Source organism: Stegodyphus dumicola, chromosome 2, assembly GCF_044657685.1.
Source record: "Stegodyphus dumicola isolate Sdum_Otavi_A_Nest chromosome 2, ASM4465768v1".
Classification (NCBI taxonomy): Eukaryota; Metazoa; Arthropoda; class Arachnida; order Araneae; family Eresidae; genus Stegodyphus; species Stegodyphus dumicola.
In genome coordinates this window covers 241,362,918-241,385,162 of record NC_140769.1, presented here as the reverse complement: position 1 = coordinate 241,385,162, position 22,245 = coordinate 241,362,918, and the positions used below count along the sequence as shown (strand labels likewise).

Sequence of the window (22,245 nt, the reverse complement as noted above, 5' to 3'; positions counted from 1 at the left end):
CGGAGTAACATGGTCTGTCGTAAACCAGCACAATATTTGGATGATGTGTCAAGACATTTTTAACGTTTTGATATAGAAGGACATTTCTTGCAAGGAAAACAGATTTATTTTGGTCTGGATTGTGAGAACAGCAGCCGGAATATGGAGTCGATTTTAAAGCAAAAACGAATCATTAAGGGTAAGTTGACTCGTTTAATTTCACAAGTAAATAGTTTACAAACTCAAGAAAATTCTTTTTCTGCCATTGAAGTGTACAAAAATGATATTATTGCATTGAGTGTTGAAGTGAACATTTTAAATGATAACATTCTTGGTACTTTACTGACACAGAGTTTAACAAGTATGAAATAGAAATGCATGAGCCGTTTTCCAAACTGGATGCATTAAAAATTACTTTAAAGTGAGAATCAAGAAAACTTAGTAATTCAAAGGCAAAGATATAATGAATGCTAATGCAAATGGCTTGAAACTTCCTCGCGTAGAACTGCCAGTGTTTACTTCTAATTACGTTGATTGGATATCATTTAGGGATTTATTTCTTGCCAGTGTTGGAAATAATAGTACATTAAGTGACAGTCAAAAATTGCAATACCTTAAGCTTTCTGTGAAAGGTGAAGCTGCTGTTTTACTACAATCAGTTCAAATTTCAAACGAGAATTATGAAAAGGACGGCGCTTACTGAACGTTATGAAAACAAAATAGAAATAACAAACGCAGCGTTAAACAAATTAACTTCACAGCCTGTTCTAAAACATGAATCAGCTTCAGGTTTGTGGAGATTAATTGATACAACAAAACAGTGTATTGATACATTAAAAATCCTTAAACAGCCAGTACATTGGGATACTATGATTATTTTTCTGTTAAAAGGAAAATTTGATCATTAAACACTAAAAGAGTGGACAAACAAAAAAAGTTTTGCTTTCGCTGAATTCAAGTGCTTTTTTTTAAATAGAGCAAATGCTATTGCCTCTTTGGCGAAGCACCAAAGGGAGAAGGCAGTTTTGCTTTCTGAAACTAAAACTCACTGTTCAAGTGGTAGATACGCTTTTTCGTCCCAACTTGTGGCTAATGTGTGCGTTCATTGTAAGAGTAATTCTCATTCTCAGTTATTTAAATGTGATAGCTTTTTAAAACTCTTTATCAAAGAAAAATGGGATATTATTAAAAGGAATAAATTATGTGCTAATTGTTTGAAAGATAATAAAATACATCCCATTTTTAAATGTCGTGCAGGTAAGTGTAAATCTTGTTCAAAGGCACATAATACAGTGTTATGTTCGAAAGATTCAAATGATGAAAAGTGTCATATACCCATGGAACATGGAACTTCTGCTATTAGTAGCAATAATACCACGGTGCCAGTCACGCAAGCAGTTTTATTGCCTACTGCGGTTCTTCATGTTAAAGATATTAATGGCGATTTATAAAAATGCAGGATGCTAATTGATTCAGGTAGCCAGGGCTCATTTATTTGGGAGCACTGTGTAAATTTATTGCAGCTAAAGCGTACTAGTGCAAGCTTAAGTGTGAATGGCCTGAGCTCGCAAAAAATTGGAAAGGTTTCAGGTCCAGTTCAATTACCAGTAACATTTCCATTTTATAAAAATGCAAGCATTTCAGTTACTGCATTAATTATACCCAAGATCACATACGACCTTCCTTAATATCAAGTTGATAGGTCTGCTTTGACAGCTTTCAAACACTTGCGGTTCGGAGATACAAATTGCTTCCAGCCTGGCCCAATAGATATTCTTTTAGGTGCAGATGTATTTGGCGAGATAATGCTTCATGGACGTTTAACTGTTCTGGGTCATTCGTTAACAGCCTTGGAATCGATATTCGGCTGGGTAATTATCGGCAAGACTAAAAGTGTATCATAACCAATTATATCTAATCATGCTAGTTGTACCAGTCTTCAGTTCCAGCTTGAAAATATTTGGAAATTGGAGGAAATTTCAGAAATAAACCCTTACACAGAAGAAGAAATTGAGTGTGAAAATCATTTCAAGCGGAATTTTTCTCGTGACTCAACAGGTAGATTTGTTGTTAGGTTTCCATTTCTTAGATCTAGCAATGAAATTTGGTAATCTAGGGATGTTGCCGTATATCGTTTACAAAGCACTGAACGTCAATTTATTAAGAATTAATCTCTTTCCAGTCAATATCACAAATTTATGGAGGATTATCAACAATTCAGTCATATGGAATTGATTCCAGAAAATGAAATTGATGTTTCAGCTAATTCTAGTTTTTACCTTCCACACCATTCAGTTCCGGATAAAAATGGTGATAAATTTCAAGTGGTATTTGATGGTTCTGCAAAATCTTCTAGCGGCATTTCTCTTAATGAGAAATTGATGGTTGGTCCACAGTTACAGACTGATCTGACAACATTATTCATTTCAGAATTCACAGAATAGCTATAAATGCAGACATAGAGAAACGGTACTGACAAATTATACTACAAGATGCAGACTTTCAAAGAATAGTCTGGCACGATTCACCTTATAAACCAATTCAGGATTTTTGATTAACTAGGATTGCTTACGGTACTACATCAGCACCGTACCTTGTGGTAAAATGTTTATAGCAGTTAGCAATAGATGAAGCAACTAATTTTACTTTGGCTTCTAAGATGTGCCTTAGGGACATCTATGTTGATGATTTGACGTCCAGAGCCAGTTCAGTTACTGAAGCTATAGAATTACAAATGCAATTGAATCAGATGTTCTCACGTGCAGGATTTGTTTTAAGAAAATGGGCTTCTAACAGCAAAGAAATTTTGAATTCAATTAATCCAGATTTGTGCTTATCAAATGTTTCTTTAAACATAAACAATGATGATACTGTAAAAACGTTAGGTATCCTGTGGCATCCAGCTTCAGATATGTTTTTATTCAAAGTCAATTCATCATATCCTGAGATTTTAACCAAATGAACACTACTTTCAATAATCGAAAAGACCTTTGACCCTCTTTGATGGTTGGCACCAATCACGGTTCGGTATAAATTGATCATGCAAAGATTGTGGAAACATCAGTTGCAGTGGGATGAAAAGGTTCCTCTAGATATTGAATGTGAATGGAAACAACTTACAGAAGATATGTTATTTATTAAAAGTATCAACATTTCACGATTCTTGTTGGTTGAATCAGATAACCAGTTTCAACTGCACGGGTTTTGTGATGCCTCAGAAAAGGCATACGCTGCTGCAATTTATTATCATTCTGTGCTGGATACTGGACAAATCAATGTTCAGTTGGTGATAGCCAAGACAAGGGTTACGCCACTAAAAACCATATCACTTCCCCGATTGGAACTTTGTGGAGCATTCCTGTTGACTAAATTAATGGACTTCACCTGTAAAGTTTTGAATATTCCTATATCACAAGCTTATTTTCCTACTGATTCCACTATTGTATTAGCCTGGATAGAATGTCATGCAAGCCGGTGGAAGACCTTCGTTGCCAACAGAGTAGCGAAAATCCAGACTTTATCTTCTGTCCAGTGGCATCATGTGAGTGGAAATGCTATTCCTGCTGATCTTGCAACTCGTGGTGTGTCATCATCTGCACTGGTTACTTTATTGTGGCTACATCATCCAGATTTATTGTATAATTTATTTCCTTTTCAGCCAGCATTATCTGCACCACTACTGAATGATTCTGTGATAGAGCAAAGATGTGCTTTACAGTCAACAACTGCTGCCAGTCATTTGACAGACGCTCATGATTTATTTTATAAATATTCTTCTCTCACCAAACTGAAACGTGTTATAGCATTATGTCTGAAGTTTGTAAATAACTGTAGAAATTCAGAAGATCAGGTAAATTGATTTTTAAAAACTAGTGAATTAACTAAAGCTATGAGTGTGTTAATCAAACTAATGCAATATGTTGAATTTAAGAATGAAATTAACACTTTAAGCAGAAATTTATCATTATCTTGTACAAGCAAAATTTTATCTTTAAGTCCATTTTTAGATAATTCAGGTATTCTCAGGGTGGACGGTCGCTTGCGACATGCAAACCTTGCATATGGCTTTATGCATCCAATTTTGCTTCCAAAGAGACACATTTTAACTCATCTCATTGTTAGACATTACCATGAAATACTTTTGCATGCAGGTCCACAACTCATGCAATCTTGCATTCAAGAACAATATTGGATCATAAGTGGTAGAGCTGTTATAAGAGATTTAGTTAGAAAATGTATAAGGTGTTGCAAAATTAGAGCACCAGTCACTAATCAATTGATGAGCGATTTGCCATCTAGTCGTGTTTCCCCTGCGTTTTGCGCTGTGGAGTGGATTACACTCCTTTTCAAATTAAAGCAAATAAGGGTCGAGGCTCTAGGTCATTCAAGGCATATACAGCTCTATTTGTTTGTTTTATGACAAGAGCTATTCACTTAGAATTAGTAACTGATCTTTCAGCAGATGCTTTTATTGCGGCTCTTAAGAGGTTCATTTCCCGCAGGGCCAAAAGCAGTGATATATATAGTGATTGCTGTTCCAATTTTGTTGGAGCAAAATGCAAACTCATGGAATTTGAAAGACTTGCTAGATCTGCAACTTACAACCAAAACATTAGTAGATATTTGTTTGATAATGGCATCTAAACGTTCCAGGTGCACCACATATGGGTGGACTCTGGGAAGCTGGCATAAAATCAACAAAATACCATTTAAAACGAGTAGTTGGCGAGGCTAGACTGACATATGAAGAATCTGAAACATTTCTCACACAAATAGAAGCTTGTCTTAACTTGCAACTTTTAACAAGTTTATCTAATGATCCAAATGACTTATCAGCATTGACACCTGGTCATTTTCTTATTGGTAGATCATTAACAAGCATTCCTGAACCAAATTACATTGAAGTTTACCATCTCACTAGATGGCAACATATTCAAAAAATGGTTCAACAATTTTGGAAGCGTTGGCACAAAGAATATCTGTGTCGATTACAACCAAGACCAAAATAGCTTTTGCCAATTAAAATCTTCAAATTAATGAATTAATGATCTGTGTCTCATAAATGAAGATAACTTACCTCCAACTAAACGGAAAATGGATAGAATTACTCAATTACATCCTGGTCTTAATAATATTGTTGGGGTTGTGACTATTAAGACTTCAAATGGCATGGTCAAAAGAAATATTACAAAATCGTGTCATTTACCTATTTGAGTTTTAATTCATGTATTATATCATGATTTTAATATTGTATTGTGTTTTTTGAATTTGCTGAATTTTAACCACTGAATGTTGAAATAGTATTTCAAGGTGGGTGGCATGTTCGCGCCTTATGTAAATTTTGATTTGTTCTCTGCAAGAGGGTGCCAAACTACCTGTATATCTATTGTACAAACTTGTTCTTCTCACGGCCAATAAACGCAATAACGAACATTTGTGTCTACTTTCCATCCACTAACAATTAGTTTTATTCTGTCTTTGAATAGCTTGGGTTAACTACTGAAGAAACCTTTTTCATGGAGGGAAATTGCTATCTACGTGCAAGCTCTTTCAATTTGGAGAAGAATTTGAAATCTGGAAATTTTATATTCAGTCCTTTTATAGATGTACTTCGAAGTTCCATCCTCAAGTATGTCAGGTCATTTTTAGACAATTTTCTTCCCCATTTTTTGAAATCAGAATGAAGTTACTTTTTCTATAAATCAAACACATTTTTCCAAATTTTGCAATTTTTAAAATAATGCTTAGGTAATCCTAGGCAGAGTTTATGATTTACATAACCAATGGTTGAGAATACTGAAATTTTTAGGGTTGTGGAGAGAAAGGACTCTACTTGATTGACAACAATTACAATTCCAGTTAAATTTTTACTGTTATTTGTGACAGCAATCTTACTTTATAATAAAATCTTTGTTTCAATACTGTTGCATCAAGCAATGAGTAACCAACTGGGTGCAAACTTATGTCTTGAGTTGTGTTGTGCTACATTTGAAGGCTTTCTTGTAAATATCTTATCTTTAAACAATCACATAAAAAGAAATCATATGGATTAATATCCAGGTTATATGACCACTATCTTCCAGTTTTTTAAAGTTCAGAAAACAGATATAAGACTGAACACACCTTAAACATCTCATACTAACATTTACAGTATATCGATGGGCTCCATCTTGCATAAACCACTGAATATGTAAAGGAAGTCTGTTGCCATTTTCAGGTGCATGGACTCTTGATGGGTGCCATTGATTCTTCCATGAGACAGAACTAATGGCTTCCAAATGCTGACACAATCTGTAAATGGTCTGCTTGCAAACAGCTCATCTTGCATTAAAGCATGCACAAAAATATCTTTGCCACTTAACTATTTGTTAAAAAAAAAAAAAAAAAAAAATTCACCTGTTCAACAATCAGTTGGTTGTTATCTGCCACCTTGAAAGCTGCTGTTTTGCGATAAATTAGTCCAATATATACTTTTGATATCTACCAGATTTTCCATGAGCAAAACCACCCCAATATGCATTTTTAGCATTCAATATATAACATTAAAAATTTTACGGTGTGAATAAATTTGTATACAGGGTGGTGTATGGCATTTCACACACCATCCTGTATACATGCATATAACATGATATAACCAAAAATATATAAAACAGGATAAAATATTACTCCTCATTTGATAAAACTGTTTTGGATGTTTGATTTTATATGTTTGATACAACAATGATACAAGCAGAATATATAATAATAAAAAAGTTTCTTTTATTACTACAAGAGAAAAGGAGGTTGGTCTCATTTTTGCAGTAATGGACACATGTATACTTACTCACGAGTCATATAAATAAATGTCAAATGATACCTTATCATAAATAGAGCAGTATCGTATCTTATAACTATAAAAACAAGTAATATAAACACAGGCTTTCATATTCTAAAAATAAGCCTAAAAAATTAAACAGTTTTATAAGACATGAATTTACTTACTTTCCAGCCACGAGGCTCCAGATTTTCTATGCACCTGAAAATTTGTTGCACAGATCTAGGAATCATTCCAAGACGGGGATCTGTATCAGAAAATTTAAATTCAACAATACTTTCTGGGCCTTCCATAGTATATGTCTTACCAGAACCAGTCTGACCATAAGCAAAAATACAAACATTATAGCCATCAAGAGAAGACTGCACTAATTGAGAAATTTCACCAAATACTTCTTCTTGTGTAGCAGTAGGAGGAAATACACAATCAAATGTAAATTCATATTTCTTCTGGTACTTGCCACCACTCTGGAAAGACAAATAAAAAAGAAAATCTGAAAGGACACAGATTTTAATATTACACCAAAGGATTTGTTAAAAGCTGAAATCATGAAATTAACACTACATAAAATTCAACAGTAAAATCAGAAAAAAAATTTTGAAAACAGAATAGCTTTAGAGTTTCCGATACTGTGTTAAGTGTTGCCTTACATTTTTAGCCCAGAAGGGTTATTACTAAACCTCCCTTTCGTGTTAAATCAGTTTTCAAATAATTAACTACTAGCTAGCCACCTAAGTTGTTACTATAAAAAATCTGATGTGTACACCACATGACTTCCTTGTACGGAATATTAAATTATATGCATTTTTTCTTGCATTTCGTTTAAACTTATTGGATTGAATTAAATCTAATTCGCCGACAGCGCATAAAGCACAATAGAATAAATGCAGTCTTTAAAATTCAGTCTAGTATTTGTTTATCATAGCGACACTCTGACGCTAGATTCACTTAACAGTATTATATTTCGTTCCTATTATAACTCATAACGCACAAAATTTATATCATTTAAAGAATAGAATTATTTAATCCTTGCCACATGTTCTATTCAAATACTATAATAAAGCTAGAATGATGTATAAAAGAAATTAATCAAACAAAACATAAAAGAAACGGTTTTTCACAGACGATTGAGTATTTCTCATTCAATTAATTCAGTTCTCACTTCATGAAAAGGCAAAAATACATAAAAACTCAAAATATCTGTATTAAAAATTACGAAGTAAATCTTAAACACTTATTTCCTCGAAAAAATTCCAGAAAGGATTAAGCATGATTTAAATGGCAATAATAAATGAAGGCGTTACCTTTGTTGTTGCGAAGCTAAGTTTCTCTAGATTGGCAACAAGTCTGCTGTTTCAAATGTAAAAAATCAATGGCCGCCATAAAAAAAAAGGCTTAGCGGCACTTAGACAACTTTAAAATTGTTGATAATTCTAAAAATATTGCATACAGATTTACTAAAGGCATAAAAACCTTAACCAGAAGATAAAAACAACACAATTCAATCATTTTTAAAGCAAAAAATGCACAGTTTACAAATACATAAAAGTGAGCCGGGTAACAGAGTGGATATATATATAAAAATGTATTTACATACGTTTGGTGCTGCTGATTGCAACCAAAATACGAGGTGCACATCTACATGTTATAGCAGTCCTATATACAAAATTTCAACGCTCTGAGGCTACTCGTTTTTGAGTTATGCGAGATACGTACGTACGCAAGTACGTACAGACGTTCGTACAGATGCCACGAAAAATTTGCCTTTGCCGTAATTCAAACAAAATAGATCTAACACTTGCTCATTGAGCATATGATTAGTCCGTATACTAATGAAGCAATAGCAAAACTACTGGGAGACAAACACCACAGGCAGAAGACTGTATAATTTCCAACCAAAAGTTAACTAGAATTTAAATAGCAGCTCTTCGCTCCTCAAATAGTATCTGACAGGGCATGGCCCATATATGTCCTATCTTCAGAGATTTCGCCTAAGAGACAGAAACCAATGTATTTGTGGCAGTACTGGTGATGCAGATCACTATCTGTCTTGCCCACACATAGCCAATTCCTATTTAAAAAGACCAGTTGCAATCAATATGCTAGCATGTTTCAAGAACACAAGAATAAATATGTGCTCAGCTGTATTAGAGACTGCACTACCATTGCTAAAAGCATTGCTGATAGCCTGGAGTGACTTCTTTCCTTGGACACTGTGCCGTCAGCAGCCCGCTCTGTACGTATATTAATTTACTTAATGTTTTTTCCCTTGTTTTGTTTTTAATTATATTTAATTTTATGATTAATCCAGAACTCTTTTAATGTATCCCACAATTTGTAATGCATTTGTTCAGCTTTACATCTGTACTTGATTATATAGCATATCCTTAATATAAATGTATGCCTAACATGGACCATAATAGTGTATTCCTAATGCTGTTATCACATACAGTATTTATTGCCGGAACAAAATGTTTGGAGGAACAGTTCTGAGAATTGTTCTTCCGCGAAATCGGTCTTCTGCAAATCTTCACTTGGTAAACAGGCTGAAAGCCAAACAAGAATCTGCTATCGCTTAGATTGGCGAAAGTGACGTTTGCTTCTTCATGTTGTTTTGTATTGCTCACACTCTTTTCATTTTAAGCGTTATTGTTAGTTATGGAATATCTTTATAACTAACAATTTAATATATCTATTATCATAGAAAGGTGATTGCTATTTTAAAAAGTTATTCAACTTGAACTTAAGAAATAAAATTCTATTATATAACAATGATAATACACAAGCAGCACGAAATACGACAAATTTGGCGAACTTTTGGCGACGAACAATTTGTAAACAAATCCGAACAGCAAGAACGTCGTAAAATACTGTCAACTCTGAAATTTCGCCGATTATATATTTAATGAATATATAAACATTTTTAAAATGACTCAAACAGTTATATTACAACAAAACAGCAATAATTAAATCAGCCTCTATTTTCACCATCCATGACTTCACAGTGAGAGCCATCGCCGTATTGAAAGATACCCGTGATCCTTCAGTTGAACATACGATTGGTTGAACATACGAGGAACACGTCTCCAGATGGAACATTTTGGGGAAAGTTTCAAAATGTTGCTCACAGCCGCGACATGTTACGCCTAGATAGATGAAACATTTCTCAAAAGCTGCCAGTTTAAAGCAGTGCTACAAGAATCTTGTTTCTCGGAATTGTCCCGCATAGTCGCATGTGTCTCTAGAAGTGATAGCCTCTTAACATGTACCATAATAAGTGTTCCCCTTAGTCTCAGCAGTTCCTATCATGCACCTTCTTCCCATGTTCTGGTCCTTATTTCAAAGTTTCTTGTTTAGCGTGGTCCACTGCAGGTCACAGTACTAAAGCTCTTTATTTATATTTATTTATGCATTTATTTTTAATTCCATTGACGGGATCCAACAAGCTGAAAAGCAACCAAACCCAGTGGGCCAGCTGTTCCATTGATGGAGAAAAGAAAGAAAGTCCTTATACTATATTAATCATATTGGCTGCCCAGATGGAAAAGTGATTAGTGACTCTCACTGCTGTACCGAAAAGCCTAGGTTCAAATCCGGGAGAAAGCATGGATATAATTTGTCTGTCTCCTCATAGGAGGCGACGGTGGCTCACCTGTAGGTGGGTCTATAAGTGCCTCCATAATAAAGTGACCACTGCTTTTGGCTTTAGCTGTGGCCAAAGCCTATAAATGGCTAAAGATCGCTATAGGGGGAGGGATTCTTTAAAAATAATACATGGCGATAAATTTTATTTGTGTTGTTTAAATATTAGCTGTATTATTTCTTTAAAAATAATACACAGAGATAACATTTGGTTTCAAAATTCGTAAAGTGATACAGACAAAAAAGTGAGTTTTCAGATTAAAATAAAACTGCAAGAAATAACTATTGATTACTAATACACTGAAGAGCCCAAACATTATGACCATTTACTCAATAATGCATTGCATGACCTTTGGAATGCAAAACAGCTGCAACTTGCCTCAGCATGGATGTCACAAGTTCTTGTTAGATGACTGCAGACGGGTTGTACCAAATGTCTAAGCACCGGTTATGCAAAGTTGAGATATTCCGACATGGTGGTGTTTGAGCTCTGAGCTGCTTCTCCACGAGCTCTAATTCTTTTCTAATGGAAACTTTCGGACTGCATGCTTATTCTGTCTTAATTGTGCATATTTCTGTCTGGTACTATCCCAAATTTAGAAGAATTTTTGCCATTTAATATAAAAACTGCCATTTTTCAGAAAATTTAAAATTTTTATTTTAATTTAAGACTACTGCATATTATATTACATACACACACGTTAATGAATTTACAATAACAATTTATAAATTACCTCATTTAAAGAACTATCAGACAACTGGTTAATTTCTATAATTTTCTCACTTGTTGTCACATTTACAAGGCTTACTCCCTTTTTCAGTTCTTCGGGGATGAGAGGTCGAATTCTGCAGTACACTCTAATATTTCCCTACAACAGAAAAATACATATAATAATGCATACAAAATCATGTATATTGCTAAAGTGATTCTATACTTTTTAGACATAAATTAAACTTACTTGCCTCATGAGGGCATATGTGCATACTTAACCCTCCAAGTGGCAAGATTTGTATATATACAGTATAGAATAGCTTTTGTGATGCCTTTAAGGAAATATATACTGTATTCTCATGCATATAAGCTACACGTTTTTTCACAAGAAAGCAGATGAAAATCAGGGATGCAGCTTATACACATGAATGATTAGAAATAGGTACAACATGTGGCAACACAGCAGCATGTATTTAAGGATTTGAGCATAAAATTCATTGCTGTTAAATGAACATTATGTAGAGTTTTACAAGTTTAGTTGTGACTGCAGGCTATTTGAAGGAAAATGACAGGAAAACAATTTAGCTGCAATGCATATTTTAACCTGCAAGTTATCTGATTCTCTGAGGAAAATGGGAACTAAGCCACAGTACTTCATTTTGATGTGGGGAAATCCAATGAGTGATGTTGGAAAATGCAGTAACAGGAAGGTGTTTCATGCAAAAGCAGCTAAGTATTTACAATTGGAAGATAAATTTTGATAGTTGTGAATGAGAAGAGAATTTCTGATTATGTTTAACTGTTGACATAATACACTCCCAAGTTCATGAAGAAGCTAGTCAGAAAGAGATATGCATGACTTTTGAGCATGTGAAGGATGGTGCGTCTGATTTATGCATAGGAATGGTTTGTAAGGAATGGAAGTTAAGGGGTATACATCGTCTGAAATCGGTAACGCAGATCAAATACCCATTTATTGGGATATGCCTACGTCTACTAGAGGTTCACACACAACAAGAATCAAGACTGCAAGTTGTAAGAAGCAACGATGTGCAGTTACGTTGGCTTTTCAGGCAGATTGAAGGAAACCGCCACTGTACATTGTGTTAAAGTCAAAGACTGTACATTGTGTTAAAGTGAAAGATCCTAAGACATATCATCGGGTATTTTTGTGCATGCACAAGGAAAGGGCTGGATGCAAGAGAATCTCATACTGGACTGATTAAAAATAGAGTGGAATAGAAGATCCAACAGTTTTCTGAATTCTAAGAGTTATTAGTTAGGGACAGATTTTGACGTCACATAACTTCTCAAGTAAATGGAAAATTAAATGAATTTTAAAGCTGATGTAGCTGTGGTTCTTGGAGGCCTAATTTCCATGCTCGATGAGTACAAGAAACTATAACTTACATGAAATAAAAAATCAAATGTCTGAGTGTGCAGTGCGTGTATAAAGGATTCTGGGAAAGTGTCAAGCTTGAAACAATTGTTAAAGGATCGTGGAAACTTTCAGTTTCTAGATGTTTCAAAAGATGACATGCTGTGGGATACTGGTGATAGTGATACAGGTGATGCAGGCAACTACTCTAGTTTTACTAATATTGGATAGTGAATAAGAGGTACTAAAGGTCAGACAAGTGAGCATCAGTCAACAACAATAAGAATCTGGTATATGTGCATCTTAAAATATGTCCAAGAAATTAAGCCATATTAAAAAATACATAAATGTAGGTATAAATTACTTTTATAATTAAAAATCAAAATAATCACAAAAATATTATATTCCTACACTTCTGGAGTAATACTTTTTAGATTTAAGGGAAACTTTGGTGATAAAAGTCCGCTTTTAGTATCTCAAAATGATTCAGATGAGTTAAGATATTTGAGTGATGATGATTTTAATTTAGTAGAAATGCTTTCAGCAATTGAATGCAATTGCCTTCTTTAAACCGAAAAAAATTTCTTTTGCTTAAAGCACTTTTTGCTAAATGAAATCTATATGAATTAACATTTTTCTTGAGCTCAGTTTTACTGACACTGTGTGCAACAAAGATTTTTCAGCTGTGAAAGGCACAACAGACAATTGTAAACAGCATGTATTTTGCAGACCCACAAAAAGTTAGAGCAATAAAATTGAAAGAAATATCAAATTCCTTCATAAAAAACAATAAAATAGAAGTTATTTAAACCAAATTGCATTTTATTGAATTTTAATTGAACAGTCTTTCAATTTCAGTTCTTTTGAAAATTACTTTTCTGGATTCTGCCACACCAAAAAATTTAGCTGTGGCGACAACAAAAATACTGTTCTGATGAAAGTAGTGATAACAAATTATATCTTTTGATTGTGACATATACCAAAGAAAATGAAATAATAATTTCTTCTTTGGCTTCTATTTTAAAATATAAGAACAAAACCGAAGAAGCTATTTTTTATTGTATAAATGAGTGCTTTATAACCAAGAGTTTAGAATGAAAAAATTACTTACCATTTTCTTCAGTCAATGATAGTAATATGTTAGGAAAGTTTTTAAATGTAGCATCATTTATCAAAATGCCTCAACTATCTCATCAGAGATTGTCTCTGCCACTCCTTGCATATAAATACATGAAAAGATACTGAAAATCAATTGGTTCAAATAGGAATATATATTTTTGGTTAGAGAACAGTTCAAAAAGCAAGCTCAGCTTCACATTTGCTCAACACAGTTTGGAACAAATTGCAGTCTCAAAATTTTGATATACTGCAGTACAAAATGGTTATCTCTTTTAGAAATTTTGAACAATGAGATGCTTCGATCTTTCTCTCTCTTTTTGTGTGTGTGTGCTTTATCAAAAAATAATGAGAATGAAGGAAAGAGATTGCAAAAATTTTTTTTCAAGGTCTAGTTTTCTTCATGGTGGTCTGATGAACAACATTGCTTTGTTCCTGAGAAAAACTAGAATGTGGGAGTCCTTCATTCGAAATTCCCATGCATCTGCTTATAGGTTTATTGCAATGTATCAACTTCCTGCCACTGACCACCCCAGATAGAGTACCAAGTCTGAGGTGGAGAATCATCGTGAAACGTTTCTCATTCCTGTCAACAACAATCAGGGTGCTCTTGCCAGTCGAAAGATGCTCTAAAAATTCTTGGGCAAACGAGATTGCAGAAGCTATCCTGACATACACAGGAAATCTTGAAGAAAAACAACAAATGCAGCACCAGAGAGATAGATAGTTTTTAATGGAAAGAGAGAAAACCTTCACTCTTGTGTGTTTTCAGCTCTGTCAAAAACATTTTTATCTCTGCAGGAAGATCCCATAGCAATAGCCAGATTTCCCACTACCTAACTTGAGAGCAACCTGCTTGGAACGACCAGCTGCGGCAACAAGGCTGTATGCTTTACACAGAAGCTTCACTAAAAAGAAACACTAGATGGGAACTTTAACATCTGACTAATGGACAGGAATGTAACAAACTTTGTGCATCAACTGTGTGTTTTATCCCCTTTATTCCCCCTGTTTAATGAGAACCTTATCTTGTAACTTATGTGTGAATAGCCTAGAAATGTTAAATAAATTAAATATACTATCTCATTGCTTGTGTCAACTCACTACAGTTGGTTAGGCTACGTGTAATTTGGTGGCAGGTGAATGGATCATAGAAGAAGTGAGTGAAACATCCTTAGTCTTCGTGTAGTATCAACAAAGACTGTCCAGAATAGCCTCTAGAAACATACGCAAGAAAATTCCCCTTCATTTCAACAACAGTGAGTGCATTCAGTTTCATTGATTGATTCTTTGAATATGCATTTGAAGAAGAAAACATACTACATACTAAGCAGTGAATTGTGCACAGTCAATTACGTTCAGTAAACCATGTTCAATGAAAAATGAGTAGTCTTCCTCAGTGGAAAGAAAAGAAATCAAGCTATAATTGTGATCAAGATTTTTTTGGGGAAAAAAAAAAAAAAAAAAAAAAAGCATACACAAAGCTTATAATTATGTCTCTCATTCATTGGATAGGCCAATGGATGGAAGGCATGCACCTGTAAGTAACACTCATAGAGGACTAATGGCTTTAGTAAAACACTCCATTTCTCTTCATATCCCAACATTACCAAAGCTCTTAGCACTTGGATCCTAGTTACACACACTGCCCAATGAATTAAAAATCTTTGAGTGCATGCAAGAGATGAAGTATATATATATATATATATATATATATATATTTTTATGACGTGGATTACATATGGTTAGAATGCTAGTATAAGTAAAATTAAGAGTGCTTCTTATGAGGAATGAAGTAAAATGGGAAAAACAACAGATTTTTCACCATTTGAAAAAGGCTTATTATTGGTGCCCATTTAGCAGGGGGCTGATTTGAAGACAGCAAATCTGAGTTCTCAAAAGCAGCCATATCAACGGTTTTCAAAAGCTGGATTTTAATTAAAGATTTTAATGCACACCACTGAGTTTGAACTTCAGCAACATTAATAATCAAGGATGCATAATTTACAAATTTGCCCAAGTGCCCAACATTACAATTGTAACACCAGATGACCTAACACTGTGGTATTAGCTGTTTGTCTAATGCTGATTTCTTCCTACTTAAAAATATCAACACGCAGAGCTATACCAGGAGCAGGTGTAAACTCTTATTAGATCATAAGACAGTTATGGTCAAAATCAACAGCAATAACTAGAGTACACCACAGAAAAGCCCTTATCACGAACTGGGTAGGGTATTCCAAAGTTCTGACCAACACTTAGTACTTCCCCCCCCAAAAAAAAAGAACAAGAAATGAGTTAGATATTTTAAATAATGAATTTACTAATGAATTGCATCTCGTCCTTCTCAAAAACAGCAAAGTAACTATAGAAAATAATATAAAAATGCCTCCACCTGGGAACTCATCAGATATCGTAGTCATGCTAATAAAAATATAATAAAATAAAATAAAATAAAAGAGCTAAAGGTCTTGCGGCCCATACGATAAAAGAATTATGAACCAGCTAAATCAGGATGCCAGAAATGTTATCAAAGAACGTGAATGACTTCACAATGAGATACTTGGAATCACATTCCTGACATGGTAATTCACTCCCAATTGCTGTTTTGAAGTATGAAAGATCCAACACAAATATTCTTCCCCTTAATGGCCCCAGCAGAATCACTTAATGGATTTTGAGAAAGCTGAATCTCTCGCAGATAACTATACAGAAAGTCGGGGAGGGGGATATGTCTGAAATCGGGTTGATGGGAGTAGTGTCTGAAATTGGGAGAGCTGGCAACTCTGCATTATTTAATAATCTTATCAAAATTCATTAAACTAGAAATTTTTAATTCTTACAAGTAATTATGTGAATTTGCTATGTACACCCCTTTAATGGCTGCATATGTGTAAATACTAAATGGTCGTTATCAAGGCAGAAAGTACTCAGACAATTGAGTTCTTTTTTGAGAGCTGATTTGGTAAACATTTACACAGATGGTTCAGTTGAGACTATCCAACAGGGTAGAGCTGGTATTCACATCACTCTACCAAATGGGCCAACTGTACTCCAAAGTCACGAAGCAGGCAACATTGCTTCTAACTTCACATGTGAATTAAGAGCAATCCAGGAGGCTCTGAGAATTTACATGGACTTAAATCATAACGATAAAGCCAGATGACTTGTAATTTTCTGTGACTCTAAAGCTGCTCTAGAGGCAATACTACAAGGACATTCAAGACTCAGCCAGGATGTACACCAACACCTAGAAATAATTAACCAGATGGGAGAGACATGTATTGTGTAATGGATATCTGCAGATGTTTGAATCTATGGAAATGAGGCAGCTGATGTACTGGCTAAAAAGGCAACAAATCTCAACAACTCAATCTCTGTCACTCTTGAAGATGCTAATGCCAGATATAGACTCAAAGAGAAATCTATTAAGAAAGACCCTACCATCAGATATGTGAGATTAATACAAATAGAGAAATTAAAAATTAATCATTACTAGTCTGAGAACCTGCCATTTTATAGAAGAATGAAAATTAATGAAGATGGTACCAGATGATATAGAACTTGTAGAAACTGCCCCAAAACCGAACTTTATGCAGAACACATCTTTAGGTGTCCGGCAATACTTGCAGCTCTGCAAAGCTTGGGGGAATTCCCTTTTCAGGGAGAACTGTATATTGAAAAGATCGTGGAACTGGCAAAAGCTGCAATTTTCACGCATGGATCCATTCGAGTTCTCAAAGGTCACGACACCAGCCAACCAACCAACTTTAATGGTTGGCATACATGTAAACTCACATGTATGCTTCACTATATGAATTTACCTCAGAATCACACCAAAATGCTGCAGTTAAGTTATATGACAAATTTGCAGTCATTCTTTATTTGACTCCAGATGCAGGCATTGTTTCTGTTAGCTTTGCTTGTGGTTTCTGGTATGCAGGTACAGAATTTTATTCACCTGATTAATTCAGTAAATTGTATTCATCATTTATACTGATAATTTTAACCATCACAAATTTTACCTTCTTGTGTTATGAATAGAACTGAAAAAGTTTGAAGTTTTTAAATCAGCTAATAGAAAAAATAGATAACATTTTCTTTATGAACTTTACATTTACGTGTATAATAGTAACCTTTTAATAATGATACCTAAAAATATTTTAAATTCCAACTTCTTTCAGGGTTCATAGCCACATTTTAGTTAAAAAAAATAAGCACCTATAAGCACTTTTCAAGCACATTTTAAGAAAAAAAATAAGCACCCGTCTAATTACATTATACACAACTGCATAACCTTAAAAGAAAAATTAGACTTGCAATTTAAAATATGAGCAATGCAATATTTATCAAGAGAATGAGCATTACCTCAACCATGGAAAACAACTGTTTTTTTTTATTTTATTTTATTTTATTTTATTTTTTTATAATTTTAAATGACAGTTCAATTTACAGAATTAGTTTACAATGAGAAAAAAAAAAAAAAAAAAAAAAGAACTATGCAGAACTAAACTATATTACAAGATTTAATGATGAAATTTCAGTTCAAAATATAGAAAATAAATAATAATAAGCCATATTAATTGTATTCACTTGGCATCTAATAATAAATACAATTTATTTTCCCACTCATATTAATATTTAAATATTTAAATCAAAATTCTGAACATTTTCTAAATTTTCATTGCATAGCAGTTTTCCCTTAACATATATTCCAAGCAAAGTAATTTAAGTAAAAAAGAGGAACATCTCTGAAATCAGGAGACGGGAAATTGCTTCATGCAGTCATCCTTAAACAGTAAAAGCTTAACTAACCCGCATACTCGGAAATTGCCGAATATTCCGTATAGTCGAGCGTAACTGGAAAAAGTGGAGGGGGGAGATTGTAGCCGTTCTTTAGATTTCTCAGCTAAATAAATGATTTTGACATTTCGATATGTGCATCATATAAAAATAGACCAACGGAACTGAGAAATATTCTGCTTAGAAAGCACAGTAAAACTCTTTTAAGTGTTCATAAATAAATCTCAGACTGAACATCAAAATTAATTATGTCTGCAAAATATCGCAAACATTATTGCGCAATACGTGCGGCGCAATTCTTCCATATGTGATATTACGCAATCAGAATCAACAACTGCCGGTATTCGGAGAATAAAGAACTAAATAAAGGAAAAGAAAGAGACTTACTAATCTGGGGTTTTTTTTATTCTAATTTTGAACAGATTGCGTTAAATTTCCGCAATTTTCATTCTTCGCTTGGGTTGGGTAGACCGCAAAACTTTTAGTCGTATTCAATCCAGATTGGACAGTGACTGACAAAAAAAAAAAAAAAAAAAAAAAAAAAAAAAAAAAAAAAAAAAAAAAGAAGTCCGCTGCTTCAATACTAGAGATTTTGCGGAGAAAAGGGAGAACCTCCCAACCTCCGTACTGTATAATGTATTGGGGGGGGGGATATTCTGACTATTCGATTACTTTCCTTTTATTTAAGCCATTCCGAATATTATTCCTTAGAAAGCTAATCTGTGTAAAAATACACCCATTTTTGGAAGTTTATCTACACTTCAGGAGCTACTGCAACTATATTACTATAAATATTCATACATATGCTCATAATATAAGCATAATGATCATAATAAACATGAATATGAACTGACCATGCGGAACGAGAATGCAAATTAAAATCTTGATAGAAATTCAAACGTGTGTAGTATTTGGGTGGGCGGAAAAGAATACCGAATTACCGGAATTTTCTACGGTTTTCGCAATTCTTTGACCAAAAGAATGACGTGCACCTGTCTATACTCTCGCGCGCACCATAGGTTACGTTAATTCAGAGAAACATGGAGCTAGGAAGTAAGGACCTCCATGCAGAGAAAGGGGGGGGAAAGCTATTTCCGGGAGTATGATTCGCCATCTGACGTTCCATATAAGGAAGAAAAGTTGTTTATTTAGTTTCGGCTTTGGTACGGGAGGAAAAATGCGCGTTCATTAAAAAAAGCACTAAAAGCAAAAAATAAGCACTAATAATAATAATAATAATAATAATAATAAGGGCTTTAAAGAAAAAGTAAGCACCTATAAGGGCCCTTATATTTTATTTTCAAATATAAGGACTTATAAGCACTTGTAAGGACGGCTACGAACCCTGTCTTTTGAAGTACATTATTTCAAGGATTCCACAAAGGTGAAATTTTCTAGTAAAACTGCTTTATTGCCCAACACTTTTATATAACTCCATAATATTTTTTTCTACCTATTTCCAAATAATTTATCTTACAATTTCTACATGCATATTTTGCCAGATAATAATAGGTAACTTTATGAAATATAACGTCTCAGTTAAAAAGAAAAACTAAAATTCTAAACACTTTTTAACTGCATGTATGTATCTATTTAATAAATATATACTTTATATATGTACCACATTTAGAAAAAATGTAGTACATAAATATGTGTACCACATTTAGAGTATTTGGAGAATTTAAGAATTTCTGAAAAAATTATCTTGCTTGCTTTTTTAATTTAATAGGTTGTCAGGTATAAATTTTAGAAATAGTTTGGCTTTTTTTTTTTTCTATTTCATTAATTAATAATAAAATAACTACATACTTTTAGTTCTTGTACCATGTTGTGAAGTTTTCTTCTTGTACTCTCTTCATTACGTAATTTAGATTCCAAGCCTACCACTTGCTGTAAAAGATCTGTAATTTCTTTTTCTTTATTTAATTTTTCAGCTTGTAACTGCTTCATTTCTTGTCTCAATGCTTCAAGCATATTCTAAAAAATTACATGCTAGCTCATAAAAACAAAAATTAAATAATCAAAAGTTTATGCTTCTATAACACTAACATAGAAACAATATATGAAGCATTACACATCACCAAATAAATCAGACATATAAAATCAAACAAAATATTCAAAACTAGCTTATAATGCATTCACATGAGTGATAAAAAACTTTTATGAACATTCAGTTATTAATAATAAAAAAATAAAGGAAGAAATCTGTTATATTTGAGTGCCTGCCATCCTCAGTATAGGTTAGCAGACTTTATCTCAGGAAAACAAAATTTTTAAACTTCCCCAGGCGAACAAATCAAAAGAATTGGCAAATGCAGAAATTGTTAATTTTTCATTTAGAACCCCATTGCTTTATTGTAACAGTAAAGTGCTTGAGAAAATAATCTGAACATTAAGGGTTGATAGAATTAATTAATTCTTTTATACTCAATATGCAATACTCAATATACTCAATTTTATACTCAATATGCAATTGTTTTAGATATATTCAGAATGATGAAAAGCAGATTTGAAATTGCAATAAGGAATGCCAGATTGAAGAATATTTAAATGAAAAAAAAATCTACATTTAAGAGTAGAAAGATAAGAATAAAAGAATGTTAGCATTTTACAAAATCCTCTCTAATGAAGAATATTGCATTTACTTGCTTATTTCCTCCCCTTCCTTAATGTGTTCAGAAAGTGAGCTCTCCTAAATTTAAAAATGAGTTAATCCACACAGTACTTGTTTTTAAATTATTTAATCGTAGATTTGTAAGCAGAGGTTCTGACTGATGAAGCAGGAGCTTCAAGAAAACAGGGATATCTAATGCTCTTGGTGGTTCTGAATATCATTGTACAAGGGAAGACAGACTGAACAATGATGAACATGCTGACAATTTGCAAGCTATAACAGAGAGTACAGACAGGAGGTTCAACAGCAATGATTTGATGTCTAGGAAGTATCAGAGAAGAATAATAAGAGCATTCAAGAAGTAGAAATGAAGATACCTAATTAGGTACTGCAGTGTTAATATTACTATGCATTTTTACTGGAATGTGTTAATATTACTATGCATTACTGGAATACTTTTAAATAAATACTATTGCAAAGTTACTAGTAGTTTATGAGTACTTTTTACTGGGTTTGTACATGTTTCTGCACATGGAAGTTAAGCCCTTTTAAAGACGATTTATGGAAAAAAAACTCACGGTCCTATCAGCACATAAAAATTTAATAAATTCAGTTCTTGTTATCTATGCCTGAACTTCACTTTTGTAATACCATTCTAAGAATAAAATAGATCTGTAAACAGAATGCACTATTATTAAACTGTAAAGATTTATTTTATTCTAACCAATTATTTTTAGTTTTCTTTCCTTTCCCTCCTGATTTCAGTTTCCTGCCGGAATGTAAATTTTGTATTACGTAATATTCAAATTTAAACATGTTTCAGAAGCAGTATTTAAGCTACATGTCAAGAGTTCAATTATAGTAGTAATGGATTTAGTTCCAAGTTTATGCTGCATATTTGAATTTAGCTCTCTACCCGGTTTTAGACACATTTCAGTTTATACTGATATTCCTTGGCTCGGCTTTGCTACGTGCAGCTGATTTAGCGTTAGTTAAGCTAAGGAGCCAGTCATTAGATATCTTACTTTTAACTAGTGATGTGTTACATTCTTATTTTTTGTTAACTTACATAGCCACAAGTGCTGGTGATTTGTGAGCTGGTGTAAAACTACAAAATATGAATTATATTCAACTGCAGTTTATTATAACACCAAGATATTAAACCAAATCAAATCAAACTAAATAAT

General features: G+C 33.4%; 1 protein-coding gene across 3 annotated transcripts in view; it reads right to left on the bottom strand.

The window, feature by feature from the left end:
- Window positions 1-22,245, bottom strand: part of LOC118180123 (carboxy-terminal kinesin 2-like) — a 70,685-nt gene that overhangs the window by 15,806 nt on the left and 32,634 nt on the right. For all 3 annotated transcript variants that reach the window (XM_085811942.1, XM_085811941.1, XM_085811943.1), the window contains exons 6-8: window positions 20,254-20,421; window positions 11,170-11,304; window positions 6,961-7,260 (exon numbers count right to left, since the gene is read on the bottom strand). In XM_085811942.1, coding sequence (XP_085668068.1) covers window positions 6,961-7,260; window positions 11,170-11,304; window positions 20,254-20,421 — 603 coding nt within the window. The remainder of the gene's footprint in view (window positions 1-6,960; window positions 7,261-11,169; window positions 11,305-20,253; window positions 20,422-22,245) is intronic.